General features: G+C 45.6%; 1 protein-coding gene across 1 annotated transcript in view; it reads right to left on the bottom strand.

Annotated features, from left to right (window-relative positions):
• The window catches only part of Prkch (protein kinase C eta), a 199,651-nt gene that overhangs the window by 20,026 nt on the left and 164,632 nt on the right, over positions 1-14,993 (bottom strand). Inside the window, exons 9-10 of the mRNA XM_036205636.1 lie at positions 4,633-4,771; positions 3,852-4,040 (exon numbers count right to left, since the gene is read on the bottom strand). Coding sequence (XP_036061529.1) covers positions 3,852-4,040; positions 4,633-4,771 — 328 coding nt within the window. The remainder of the gene's footprint in view (positions 1-3,851; positions 4,041-4,632; positions 4,772-14,993) is intronic.

The raw sequence follows: 14,993 nt of genomic DNA, 5'->3' as shown, positions 1-14,993 counted from the left end.
GCACATTCACATCTACACCACGTTCTAGCCTTCTCCTGAATGTTTCATTCTCTAAAACTCTAACTTCACATTTTTTCCCATGAACTACACATTCTTCCTTCCTCAACCCCCTGAGACCATCACCCTCCCAGCTCTTTCTCTGAACTGCACTATTTTAGGTGCTTTGTGCAGATGGAAAAAAAAAACCCACATAATATTTGTCTTTTCTTTTTGGCTCATTTCACTCAGCATAATATATTCAAGATTTTCCTAGATTATAGCATGTATCAAAAATCACTTTTTAAGTCTGAGTAATATTCCACTGCATGGATATCCCCATTTTTTTTTTTTGTCTATTGATAAACACTTAGATTGGCGTTACTTTTTGATATTGTGAATAATGCTGCTATGAAGGAGTCCTCGCTTCTGGTTCTTTTGGGTATGTGCTCAGAAGTCCAATCTCTCATTCCAATGGTAATTCTACCTTTAATTTTTTGAGGAACTGCCTACCATCATTTTTTTTTTTCACACTGGCTCTATCTTTTTACACCCTCATCCGCAATCCAGGGAGCTTTCACTTTATTAGAGTAATGTGCTATGTGGCCTCTAGTGGAACATATTTCTCTGGGCTTCTTTCTCTCATCTACAAAATAAGGTGGCCAAATGCGACAATGTCTAAGGCTTTGTCCAACAGTAAAGGATCTATCTTGGTTTAATTAAGCCAAGATGTGAGGAGAATTGGGAAGCTATCATGATGGTTTATGATGCTGGAGTTGATAGGCAAACAGTACTCTTATGGCACCAAGTCACATCGTCCTAGAGTCTAATGTCATTTTGTAGATGCAGCGGTCAGAACACTAGCAGGGTGTGTAGTAGAGGTCCCTTCCTGGGCACACATGCTGCTGAGCCCCTCTCCCAGCATCCCTACAGATCTTAGAGGGCATTTATCCTGAGGTTGCAGGTGAGGGGACTGACCTTGACCAAGGTTACACAACCATTCTTGGAAAGAGCCCAGATCTGCCCTCAGATAGATCTCTTCTTTATCTCTCTCCCCCTCTTTTTCTTCCTTTTCCTCCTCCCCCTCTTATTATTATTATTATTATTATTATTATTATTATTATTATTATTTGGCAAGATCTCTCTGTGAAGCCCTGATTAGTCTGGAACTCATATAAATCAGACTGGCCTTGAACTTAGAGTGAGCCTCCTGCCTCTGCCTCCAGAATGCTGGGATTTCAGGTGTGGGCCACCAAGCCCAGTTTTTCTGATTTGCATTTCCTAAGTGTCCCTAAGGGTTTTCATGGTTACTTTTCCATTTAAATGCTTCAGCCCTCTGTAGAATCTAGCCCAGTGTTCTCAACGGTAGCACTTAGGTTTCTCAGTTTCAGGCAGGGAGACTAAAATACACAAAATTGCCCCAGAAATCCTCCCAGTGAAGGTTTTTGGTAGTAATTTGTGCCTGACAACTTTCAGGTGTCTTTACAGTTACTTTGAGCCTGATTCTTTGAAGGTGTGAAGAGGAGTATGCTTGCTGCGTGCCTGGAAGGTTTTCCATATAGTAGCGAATTTCATCCTAGCAGGAGCCCTCTGGGTTCCATTTCATCAGCTCCGCTTTACATTTGGAGATTCACGAAGGCCACTGTCAGCCTGGATCCCTGCTCCTTACTATGGAGATGACACCCCAAGGTGACCTCAGGTGCTGCCTCCAGCCAACAGAGTAACTGGTGTTAGAGAAATGGCAGAGAGGGAGTGACAGGCTTCACAGTCCTTCTGCAAAAAGTGCGTCTGCAAGGAGAGGGGGCACCCCAGTCGACATCACTGAAGCTAGTGGGGGCACTGGAGGCTGTTTGCTGTCAGAACAATGAGTCTGTGGAGATGTCCCTGATGACAAAGGCTAGTTACTGAAAATATTTACTGTGTACTTATATTGAGTTTTTCTTTTTAAGGAGAAACAGTCTTAATACTTCCATGGGACTCAACCTCTCTCGGTACCACTCTTGATTCCAGAAAGTTTGGCTAAGAAGGTGATCTGCAGACTCCACTTTAGCTGAAGGAAGAGTTTCAAGAGGATCCTAGGTACCAGGCTAAGATTGGGAACTTCTAAAAAGGGTGAGGGAGACAATTCTGAGAAGCAAATGCAAAAGCCACCTAGTCAGAAAGTGAAGGGCTCTCCAGACGCTTCCTAGACCTCAACATTTATCTCCGGCCCTCAGTGGTAGCATAGTGACCTTTACAGCTTGAACTAGCTTTTTCTTTTTCTTTTGCATTACAAATGCTGGGTCTTTCTTTTACTAAATAATAAAAATGTCGAAGCTGCTGCAGTAATGGAACACGACACAGGCTCCATGAAAAGCCATTAGTCAGATAATGGTGGCTGCTGTCGGCCACGGGCCCCCGAATGCCTTGAGAATCACAAGGAACTGGATTCTGGGTCACAGCACTGGGAAGTAACAATGCCAAGCAGGCTGTGCTCTGAGCATAGTGAGACAGTGTCACCACAGCCTCTTATGCAGGTTAACTGCGGCCAGTCCAGGTGAGTCCACCTCCTTCCAGGAAGTTAAGAAACTTCATGGCCTGAGTCTGCAGAGATAAGCCCTTCTCCCTGACTTTTCACGCATAAAGTTATAAAAGTAACACTCCTCCTCACTCTAAAATTTCTAACTATTTAAATGAATTGTTCTTATGGAAAATAAGCTAGACTGGAGACATTTGGTAGAACCCCAAAGTCTTTTATTTTCACTTCTATGTGACATGAGTGTTTTCTCAATTTGGGGGCAGGGACTATTGGCTCCTGAGCTCCTGTTATCATATTATGAGTTGTGATGCACACTGACAATATTCACCCTAGAAGGGTTTCTGTGAGCCTTCCACTTTGGGTGATGCACAAAATTCTCCAGGACAACCACATCTTCAGTCCCAGTATGCAGGGACCTGCACAGATATTCTCAAAATAGTAATGATTATAGTCTGGAGCATCTTGTAGGGGGGACGATGACAAGACTTTCGTATGGCAGCTAATATTTACCACATTTCATTTTTTTGTTTCAAACCCATGTAAAGGGTATCTAATTTCACAAAAGCAAATTAAAGAAACATAAGTTGAGGATAATACTCATGGGATAAAGGTCCATAGACATCCTATAGACATTATTCAACAGAGGATGCTTTGCCCTAATTTTCACTAAAGCGTATATTCTAAAATTCATTTTCACATCTCCTCTGCATATAGTAGGCAGCAATATGAGTTTTGAACTCAACTAATGTGGTTACGGAATCATATATACTGTTTTATTTTCAATCTAAGGGCATCAAATCCATGTTCTTTCTTACTTCAACGTAAGGCACGGGGGCACAGGAGCTTGAAGACTTCCTCATAGTGACACCTTTTCATGTTATACCAGAAACCAGAGCTCGGCATTTGGTCTTGTGTAAAAAGCTGCCATGGTGGCCCAGAGACCTAGGGAGGTTTTAAAGTGCCCTCTTTCAGCTCTGAGAGGAAGTCTCCCCTGTTCTGGTCCTTGGACATTGCCAACAGAAACACAACTGACTGGGACTGACCCTCACTTGACCCTCGTGTGGCCTGACTACAGGAAGGGGGTATCTCATTTCACTTGCACTCAACTTCTAAGGACTAGAAACCCTTGACTTTGGCAATGGCCCCCGACCCCCAGTTGACATTGAAGTTGTCTCAGAATTAATGGTGTAAGAAGAAAACAGCCTGAGAGAAATTCGTGCTTCTCCAGACTGAAACACACCAATTATAGTTGGTGGTGGCAATGTCCTCACAGAAGATATTGAGAAAAGACACAAGAGGCCTGTGAGGCCAGTTCATGTGTGATAGGCCAGAAGCTGGTTGGGTAAGTCAGACTTACAGATTTGAGGATCCCTGTGGCATCTTCGTGGAGCCAGGTAGGGTAGACAACTTCATCATTTAGTATGGCCTCGAAAAGGTCGTCTTCATTCTCTGCCTCAAAGGGTGCATGTCCACACAGCATCTCATAGAGCAACACGCCCATAGCCCACCAGTCTACTGCAGGTCCGTACAGCATCTCCTGCAGGATCTGTACAAAGGGGGCCGGTGAGAGGTGCCTCGTGCATGTGCTTTACAAAGGTGTTCTTCCTGACTAGGGATTAGGAGATAGCCAAACAAAAAAGCAAGTCTCTTGTGCTGGCATGCATGTTTCATTTATCTCCACAGAGCATGTGCTTAGGTGCCTCCTCTTCTAAGTGGCCCAGAATTTATGATTTGCAAGACAATGACATACACATATTTCAAACAGGGATGGCTTAGAACTATCTAATGTGGAGGGGGAAGGACACTGGGCTCATTCATCTGTAGGGAGGAGGTGTAACTACTTTTCTTTTGATTTGCTACAGGGGCTAGAATTAAATCACTGGGTAGAGATTAAAGAGCAGAAGAAATAACCATAAGTGAATCAATAAAAAACTCTGTAATATTTTTAAACTCTGATTTAGATGCAATGTGGGCTTTTTCAATGACCATTCATTCAACGAGCTGCTGTCTGTGAGCCTGGAGGTGTTAGCTTCAGCCCTGCCCATGATACTGCAGCATAGAATAACAACTGGTCATATTTCCATTCAGGGCTAAGCGGAGCTCAGATTTCCAAAGCCACACCAAGCAGGTGCACTCACCTCTGGAGCAATGTAGTCGGGTGTGCCACAGAAGGTGGCTGTGGTGACCCCATTGCAAATACCCTCCTTGCACATTCCAAAGTCGGCCAGTTTACAGTGGCCTTCGTGGTCTAAGAGCACATTGTCCAGTTTCAAGTCTCTGAAAAAAAAAAATCAAGAACAGCACATGATAGTCAGCCAGACCACAGTGACTACACGGGCTTTCCGAGCATACTAAAACATTTCTGAACAAACTTCTTTGGGTTATTGGGATTATTAAAAAACAAAAACAAAAACAAAAACAAACAACAACAACAACAACAACAACTGTACACCAACTCTCAGAACGTGCACCAGGGACCTAGAAGGTGAGTCCTCATGAATGGGCTAGCCACATAGAAGAAAGGAGGCCACATTTTAGGTACTGAGGGAAGAATGTGACGTTCTTGGTTTTCTAGGTACTTTGTACCCATAAGAAATCCACCTACCAACACTCCATCTTCCATATCAGTACTCATTTCTGCCCATCGGCGTTCACTCAGTGGTCCTTCATGGAACTAGTGGCAGCTGTGTTCCAGGGACTATGACAGGTATTCAGAGTTTGGATGCTCATAGCCAGGTGGGGTGCACACCTGTAATTCCTGTACTCTGGAGGAAGAGGCAGGAAGCTTCGGAGTTTGAAGCCAGATTAGGCAGCATAGTGAACTCACTGCCAGCCTGGGCTACAGAGTGAGAACACGTAGGTATGTCTGAAATATGTTCAGAAGGAGCTCACATTGTAACAGGAGCACACATATGGGATAGATCTGCAGCTCCATGCAGAAAGGCATCTGGTAAGCTTGGTTCACTATTATGCCTAGCACGGGGTCCTTAATAAATATTTATGAAACATATGGTGGGGGGAAGGAAGAGGAGGGAAAAAGGGAGGGAGGGAGGGAGGGAGGGAAGAAAGGAGGGAGGGAAAGAGAGAGGGAGGGAAAGAGAGAGGGAGGGAAAGAGAGAGGGAGGGAAGGAGAGAGGGACAGAAGGAGGAGGGAGAGAGTGTGTGTCACATGCACACAGATGAAAAAAATCAATCACTAGATAATATCAGGGAGACAGCAGAAATAGAAACTCACTATTGTGAGAGAAAACAAGTGAGAAAAAAATGAACTCCTTTCAACAGGAGGAGAGAGGTAAAGCTTCACGGTAGAAGGAGGGTGTGAGAAGGTTGTGGTGGCAGACGGACCGAACAGGCGCCCAGCAGCAGGCAAGGAGGTATGGATGAGCAAGTGGACTCAGAAGACCACAGCCTGGAGTGCAGCCAGCCGGGGAGTACAGAGAGCCACGAAGAAAATGCCACGGGCTGGAGAGAGAGCCAGGTCTTTGAAGCTAGGCCAGCCTAGGGCCACGTGAAAGAGTTTTACTATTCAATTACTATGCTGAACTGAAGCAGCAGCCTGGTGAGGGAGGAACAGGTTCCCTGCAGACCAGGAAGAAATCAGCTGGGGCAGTTGGGACATCTTGGGGGAGGCTGACACCTTAACCAGGTGGTGGTGATGGAGCAGCCAGTCAGGGGTAGGTGGAGGAAGGGCAGGGGAAGCAGAGATGTTGTGAAGCGCAATCAAATCAGCAAGGGCTGAAGGTGAGGTGTCTCAGGAAACAGCAGGAAGACCACGGAAGGCCTAGACCATGGGGATCTCAGATAAAGACCCTTTCTACCCCTCTCCCAACCTCTTAAGAGAAGAAGCCACGGCAGGAAAGTGGATTGTTTGTAATAACAAAACAACAACCTTCAGTGTAGGCAAGCACGCGCCTCACTGTGGGCTGACGACAGTTATCAGCAGGCCAAAGGCAATAGTGTCCTAACACAACTTCTCCTGGTGCAGGCTCTAGCATCCAGCTGTCAATCACTAACCACAGCCTGGGCACTGTTACCGAGGAAGGCTGCAATGAGCTAGGGCTGGAAAGGAGTCCTGCCGATCATCAGCAGTTCCTGCCACCCAGGCCAAGCAAAGAGCACGTGGGAGATGTGGATGCTTTGCTTTTTAAAGGAATGATGTGCTCAGAGGCGATCCACAGGACTGTGGGTGGGAAGAAGGTAGTACATCAAGTAGGGATGCTGGGTGATGTGGAGATTTCTCAGAGCTGGAGATAGGCAGGTAACTGCCAATCAGTGCGATTACTCTAGCTTTGGGTCACTTTACCCCACTTCCTGTAGTGTCTTCAGTCTATGGAGCTGATGGTTCTCCAGAGTCTTACACTCACGGTAGGTGGGTCATGGGTCTGTTTCCCTATCCCTGATCCGAGAAAAGGCCACTGGGTTGTGAGGTCAAAAGGAAAAGGCTAGCCTCTGTCCAGCTTGGATCACACTGTGGCTCAGGAGGGAGGGGAAGACAGAACCGGCGTAGCCAGCTGTGGTCCCTTGCGAGTTGGCACAACCCATCTGCTACGCCTTACAAGGGCGGTCAAAAAAAAAAAAAAAAAAAAAGGCCCAGGAATGAAAACGAAGCCCCGTTTTCCAAGAATGCTTTGCAGAGAACACAGCAGAACTTTCTTGGCTCAGGCCTTCCTTCCGCTCCTGTGTTCTTTGACAGCTGTCTTCGGGATCAGGGACATAAGACCCAGGTGTGTTGAGTACCTCTGTGCTCACCTCGGCAAGGCACGCTTCCTCTGCCCCGGGGCCAGTACCATCCATTCCTATTTCACACAGAAATCTCCTTCCACAGAAGCCACTGTTTTCAGTGGACTGTGGTTACAGATGCCATCTCCTCTCTGCTCCGCCCTCCCCCACGCCCTCCTCCAGTGTCCCAAACATGAGCACAACAGTGTGAATGCATACTGGACTCCCCGGGAGCACTGTGGGGTATGGAGAGTGAAGATGACATCGTTTTTTCACATGAGGAGACCACTGCCAGGCATGTGGCCTCTCCTAGCTGTCCATCCTGGTTTCTGACGAAGGAGGTCCCTTTAACACCTGTCACCTGGTTCCTGTGAGATCAACAACAAAACTCTAGGGAGTGGGGAGTCCTCTGGCTGAGGAGAGATCAGCAGGGAGGTAGGCACAGGAGACGGCAAGACTACAGGGACCGGGGCGGGCCTGCAAGGCTCAGCAGTGCAGGCCTGTGTGGGCCTGAACTCTGAACACTCTCACTTACGATTCCCAAACAAGGTTATTGGGTTTCTGAACTTCCCTGAAGCCGTTATGCCTACTGAAGTCTCGAAAAGGATCTTGGGTAACAGCAACAAGTGCCAACAGGGACCCACAACGGTCTTTTACAGCCGAGCTGATTGCTCAAGAGGGCTTGTGACTAACATCCCAGGTAGGCGGAGGCTTCATTGCTTATGACTCAGCAGCTGTCATGGGTGGCGGGATCAGTGAAGGGGAGAAAAGTGCTTGGTCATCAGCTTGCCAGCCCTCCGTGGCAATCTCCTCCACACAGTGAGTCCGGGGACAGCTTTTGGGCGACACACCTGAGCAACACAAGGGATGTGACTCATTCTGGTCATAAGATGCCTGGGGCCACAAAGGTGTGTGTGTGTGGGGAGGGGTGGTTATACAGCTTGAACCTGACATGTCAGTCTAATTTTGTGAGTCCTGAGGAAAATGCTGCAGTGGGTTTTTTATATCAGGTGTTATCTAATAATGCAAAAAAAAAAAAAAAATCATCTCATGTTGGGATTCCAAGACGATTCCATTAATAAGCATAATATAAAATCAGCTCTGCCCTGAGCTCAAGAAGCTCATATGTCCACTATGAAGTCTGTCCTGCTATCCTGAGACAGACATACTAATGTCCAACTGTCTTTAGACTACTCAGTTCAGACTTCTATGACAGCACCCCTGCGCTGGCTTCTAGAAGGCTCTGTCCTGCACCCTCCTTTCCCTTATCAAAACCCAAGCCTTAGTTAGTCCTTTCCAGGAACCTGACTCCTTTCATTCGGTCCAGCCACAGGTGCCAAAGAGGGAAATGGGTGGATTCCAGATGCCTAACACGGGCTGCCCTGAACAATTCAGAGCCTGGCTGATTTTTTTTTTTTAGGGAGAAGGAAAGACGTTCCACAAGACTCACTGAGACCCTTGTTCTGAAGAAAGTGAGCGGCATGGCCGTGTGTCACGCACCTTGAGACAAAGTCCAGAGGGAAAATCAGAAACCTGAAACAAAAGTTCAAATCCCTCCTCTGAGTGAAACTGGAGAAAGGAAACTGATCTGGAAGTAGAAACTCGGGGCCAGGAGGGCCGAGCAGCGCCTTTGTCCCTGCTGGCTTGCATCCAGAAGGAAGAGTTGAACATTAAGAAGGCAGTCAAACAAACCCAGCGCTACTGAGCCACGACCAGCCATGGCCAGCGTCCACACTGGGAATCGACCACACTTTTATTGGAGTGAGGGGACCAAATGCAAAAAACCAATATGACTCCATGGCTTCTGACTGGAACCTGCAAAACCGAAGAGGTCAGTTTTCTGCTTTGGAGATTCCTCAGCTTCAGATGCCAACGTATAACACCACACCAAACTTAACACAGCTACAGGATGAAGATTACAAGTTCACACAGGGCACAGGCTGAGATCCTAAGATGCCAAACACACGATGCCAGCTCACCAGTCATTAGCTCCCTGAGCACTGGTATTTAATAGCTAAGGCTTTTGTCTGGCATGCAAAGGCAGGGAGGCAGAGTTATTTTATCCTCTCCACTTGCCTGAAAGGTACATTGTTCTTGCTGGGTAAGCAGGGTTACTTAAAATGCCCACAGTAGTTTCAGAGAGAATTCCCAAGTGGTTGAGGACAAAGAAGATTCAGAAATTGGATTTATTTTGTTTCCACCCTGAGCTATCCCCCCAGAGAAATAAGACAGAATGGTGTTGAGTCCTTGCTTAGTTCACCAGGGCTCAGTTGTTCCTCCAAAAGAAATAAAGGAAGTGAGCAGGGGACAGGGGACTGGTTCCTGAATAAGAATGAATCTAGGAGGCTATTCACAGTCAGAGAGTCCATTCACATTGGCAATGTGTGTGTCTCTAGTTATTGATGAAATTGTCACAGAAAGCCAGAAGTATAGGGACAACGCAACTCCAAGCTCATAATTCCCCACCAGCAGCTCCTGATGGCAGGCCCTGTCTTGTCCTGTGTGTACATCTTCTCACTCCCTTGCTGACCCATCCCTTTTCAGATTATCTTGAAGCAAATTCAATACATGAACTCAACTCATCTGTGCTCTATTATTTGAATCAAAAAGATGATTATTTAGTAAAGCATTGAGCCCACTTATCTTTTTTGTTTGTTTGTTTTGAGATAGGGTTTCTCTGTGTATCCCTGGCAGTCCTGGAACTCACTCTGTAGACCACACTGGCCTAGAACTCACAGAAATCTACCTGCCTCTGCCTTCCAAGTGCTGGGATTAAAGGCGTGTACCACCACCCTGGCAAGCCCACTTATCTTGAAATAGTTGATAGTGAATTGTCCATCAATGTTCTGCTTTTTGTTGTTCATTTGGGGTGTTGTGTGTGTGTGAGAGAGAGACGAGGCGGAGGGGAGTCTGTGGGCCTGAAAAATGTTTTGGTGGACAGTCAGAATAACAGTGTTATCAGTAACAACATAAATTAAATGCCCATCAAATGCCATGCACTTTTTATGCGTTAACTTATCTTATTTTATCCTCAAAACAGCCCTTTGAGGTAGGCTTTGCCCCATGATCCTCCTGCTAGCCAGGGGCAAGGGTTGAAACTTGGAACTGCCCCTTCTATGTCATGAGGCCACTGGTCTCCTCTTAGGAGAATGTTCCTGAGGAGACATTGCATTTTGAAATTCATAACCGTCTGAGAAAATCGATCACTATTCTGAGATGACAAAGTGGCTATTTGAGTCACACCAGTGTAGAATGTGACGTCAACATTCTGCAGACACCCTCTGCCTCCTTGGCTTGTGCATAGGGAAAGAGTTCAATGGGTTTCAGGTCATCCAAACTCAAAGGTGCACAGCAATATTTCCTTACTGTTCAATATTCAGAAGACGATCTGGTACCCTCTTCTGAGAAGGAGAGGCTGATGTGTGGGGTGTTAGTAGCTAGCTTTTGCCAAGAGTGTGGATTTGGACTATTAATTTCAAAACAAAGCTTTCTGTTTGTTTGTTTGTTTGTTTTGAAAAAAAAAAAAAGCTTTATTTCAACCCCAAGCTAGTTAGGGTTGGCTGAGTTTTGAGTGTCTGGCTTTAGATTTGAAAAATTTTTAAAGCAAGATTCCTGTGTTCACTTGGTGAATGCATTTTGAAATGTCACTGAACTAGCAAGAGTAAAAACTTGGTTTCAGCCTGCACTAAATGCTGAGTGCCTATCATGTGTCATCCAATGCCAGATGGCCATCCCTTCCCCCACCCACCCACCTAACCACAACAGCACTGCTCTCTCACATCTGGGGATAGAGGCAGACAATCAGATAAAGACAGCTAGGATTCTAATTATGAAGTGTGATGAGTGAGTTGAAGAGAAAACATAGGGGTGTGAAAGAGGAAGCAAGGGGCTCAAGCTGAGCCGTGAAGGTTATTAACCAAGTGAGGAGAGAAAGGCATGGGAGTCAGGCTGGAGAGAACTCCAGGACCTGCTGAGTTGCTTGGTATAATCAAACAATACAGGCCAGTGTGCCTGGAGTCTTGGGAAGGGGACTGGGCATGAAGGAGTCATGAGATTTGAGGAGCCAGATGAGGTAGGTTCCAGAGAGGAATTGACTCTTTACCCAAGAGTAAGAGAAGAGACTACTCGAAGCCCAACACAGAACACGGGTGGTACAGGGTTGGTGATTTTACAATCTCAAACTCGGATTAGAGAGGATGAGGGTAAACCTAGAAAGATCAGTAAGAAAGGGAACGGAGTGTCAAAAGGAAAGAAAAGTCAGGGTGTCGTGGATTAGAGTTGAGGTAGGAGGTACAGAGAGTGGTAACCTTCGAACAGTTGTGGATGTAGAAGAGAAATGGGTTTGGCAGTGGAGAGCTGTAAGTCAAATGCAGAGAGACGGCAGCGTCCTGACTCACAGGGTTTGTTTTGGAAATGGTTATTTATTATTTTTAGACTCCAGAGCAGTAATGGTTGATGGCATCTGAACGCACATGGCTAACAGCTGGAAGAAAGAATGTATCCCTATCTTTGAGTGGATGAACTCAGTCACCTGAGAGAGGTATACAGTAAGAGGACCTGGGAGAGCTAAGGAAAGTGTCCTCAGGGGAGACGTCTGCTCTTTTTTCACCCTGAGATCACTAATACTAGTGAGGGATTATAGCTAGCGTAAGGGGCACGGCTGAGGTTTTGGGAGTGGGTCCCCATGCTCCACTTCTATGCGGCCATTTAGAGTCCTGTGAAGATGCCACCAGGCATGGTGGCCCACATCTATAGTTCTCTCACTTGGGATGCTGTGGCAGAAAGAATGCCTGGAGTATGAGGCCAGTCACAAACAAACAAACAAACAAAACAAAACAAAGCAAAAATGAATTAACTAACCCAAAACAACAAAAAGAATTTTGAATCTACAGTCACAGCCACCCTGTAGGTCTCCATCTAGGCTTACAATCTCCCTGAGTGGTGGTGTTGCTCGATGTGACCACAAACAGACGTACTTTATTTTACAAATGTTTGTTACTGCATCATGTTTAATAACAATACTTGGAAACAAGCTAACTGATTATATATTAATAGTGGAATAGCTAAATAATGTTTTTATTACATAATTTTGTGAACGTCGCCAAAGTTTTATGACTAAAAATGCAGAGAAATACTTGTAGTAGGATTTCTATGCCTCTTGAAAATATTTTTTTTTTATTTTTCTGACTTCCAAATATTTCTATCATTGAAAAAAATCATGGGGGAAGAATGATGGCTTCATATTCCTATAGCCTCCTACTTCCCAGGTTTTATTAACGTGGTGCCATGAAGTGATCTGTTTTTCTCATTCAGCAACTGTCTGGGAAGGTCAAATTCACAAGTTATGGGTCTATCTCATTCTCCATGATGGATTTGCATAATTTGTTCTATAGAGTAAGCCAGAGTGGAACTTATCGCGTCCCAGTAGACATTTCAATTGTTCAAATTTCATTTTATTTTATTTTTGCTCCTTGAAACAGTGGTGCTAAGGATATTACTTACACACTGGGTATTTAAGATATTTTCATATCGAAATGATATGTCAAAGTACAGAAGTTTAAATAACATTTAATGACTGTAATTTTTCCTGCTGACCCACACTTTATTCATTTTAAAACTTGAGCTGTTTATCTTTTGGATTATGTTAAGACGTTCTTTATGTATTGTGGATAGAACAATTTGGTTATATTGGTCGTGAATGCTCCTGTGTAGTTTGTTTTTTTAAGTCTTGTGCGTGATAACTTTCATATTTTAATGTAGTCAGATCTTTGCACGCCTCATTTGTAGCTTCTGCGTTCTGAAAAATAGTTACAGCCTGATGTAAGCGTAAGGACAGGATATAAAATTACACTTTCAACAGCCTCTTAATTATGCTAAGATTGTGGGCATTATAGGTAGGAAGAAAGGCCATGGGAGGGAAGGGGTGATCAAAGAGAAAGATTAAGAACTTATGTGCTCAAGAATGTTTGTTTTCCTTTATTCTGAGTTTCTTTCAGGGCCTTGTAGAACAGCTTGTTCTGGCCTTCTGTTTCCTCTCACTTTCGTGCTATTTAGGGCCACCATTTCTAATACAGGACTAGAGGAAAAACCACCACTGGCAGGTCTGTGAAGGGTCTCTTCGGGAAAAGGCTGCAAAGGTGTATTCTTTTGTAAACGTTATTTCCTTAGAGGACCTGAAGCTTTGTGGTTCTCGGGATTCTGAACCTGTTGTTATAGATTCACTCTATTACCACCGACACTACCTACTGCCCGTAGTACACACGGTCATCATGGGTGTTGATTATATTTTCAGTGGCCCCACAAGGTTTCCCTGCAGCCAGAACCAAATGAAGTGTGTAGAGGAGGGCCCTCAGCATCAATATTCCTAACCCTTCGTGAGGTCCCATGCTCATCCTGCTGGTTTTACTCCGTCTATGGGAATATCTCCTTGACAGCGAGAACCTGGCATCCGTGAACTGGCATCCGAGTGCAAAGCTCCGCCTCAATGAATGACGTCAGACGTTTTCACCCAGCCCTGGTTCTCCTCCTCAAGCCCCTTCCGACCTCCTTCCCACAGCTACGTGGGATGGGAATTCCGAAAGCGGCTTCTGTGTGAGTCGGGTTTCTATACTCTCTTTTAAACAGGGCCAGGGACTCAGAAACAATTTTCCACAGACTCAGTGTTGGTTTCCATCGTCATAAGAATCCACTTCCCTGACAGGCAGGCAGTGTGCGGCCACCTTTAGTGCTATGAACACAGGGAACCAACTTAAACTTGACCAAAGGGATGGAGAGGTTTCCCTGCACCTTGTCTCACAGCAGGAAAAAGCAATCATAAAGACAGGACACGACTTTACAAACGTCTATAGCCACAAATTTTTTTTTAAAGGATATGTCTATAAATGAGCCATCAGGCTGACAGTTCAGACTTATAAAGTGTATTTTAGCATTCCACATCCCTCCACCCCCCAAGTACCCCAGGGCTGAAATTCCCTGGCTGAAACAACACCAATGTATTTAGCAGCTCTTTACAGTACATGTATTCTGTACTTGCCAAGAAAACCTCCTTCTTGACTCTCCTTGCCAAGACGCCTCTTCCGTGACACCTGGCACTGCTGAATTTGTAGACAAGCTCGGAGTGGAGCAGAGTGGTGGGTCAGGGAGCTGAGGCAGACTCTGGGAAGTGATTGATCATGGGTGGCAAGGGGCGTCCTGGCTGCTGGGCCTAGCTCTAACAACCCAGAAGAACGGAACTTGGGCTTGCTAGCTCAGAGAGGGTCACAGGGTCCACAAACTCCATTCCTCTGGCTCTCCTAGTACAGAAAGCCAAGGGCAGATCCACAGAAAACCATGTTTGTGTGGCTGTGCTTCCCAGCCCCAGAAAGTCAACAAAGAAAAACTTTTCTTACAGTGAATTTCTCAAAAGGCAAGTGCGCAAACAAAATGAAAGACACGGGTATGGAGGGATTCTGAGAATCTAAGGAGAGGATGGTCTGGGCAACCGTCTACCTGTCTGGCTACTTGCAGGGCAGGTACATGAAGACAGCAGGAAAAACTATTTCCATTGAGGTGGAATCAGAAGTCGGTTCCCTACTTAGTAAGTTCCTAATCACAACCAGAGAGCCTTTAGAGTAGCGATGGTCAGGGGCAGATCACCTGGGGGCATATCTGGGTTCACATTGGAAACACAGCACCCACACAGAGAAAAGGATTCCCAGAGTGAACTCTGTGGCTGGGCAGGGTGGTGCAGCTACTTGGGAGACAGACAGGAGGACCACAAGTCCAAGGCTTGTCTGGACTA

This window comes from Onychomys torridus, chromosome 14 (assembly GCF_903995425.1).
Source record: "Onychomys torridus chromosome 14, mOncTor1.1, whole genome shotgun sequence".
NCBI lineage: Eukaryota > Metazoa > Chordata > Mammalia > Rodentia > Cricetidae > Onychomys > Onychomys torridus.
The sequence above is the reverse complement of the archived record's forward strand: the minus strand, read 5'-3'. Positions and strand labels throughout refer to the sequence as shown.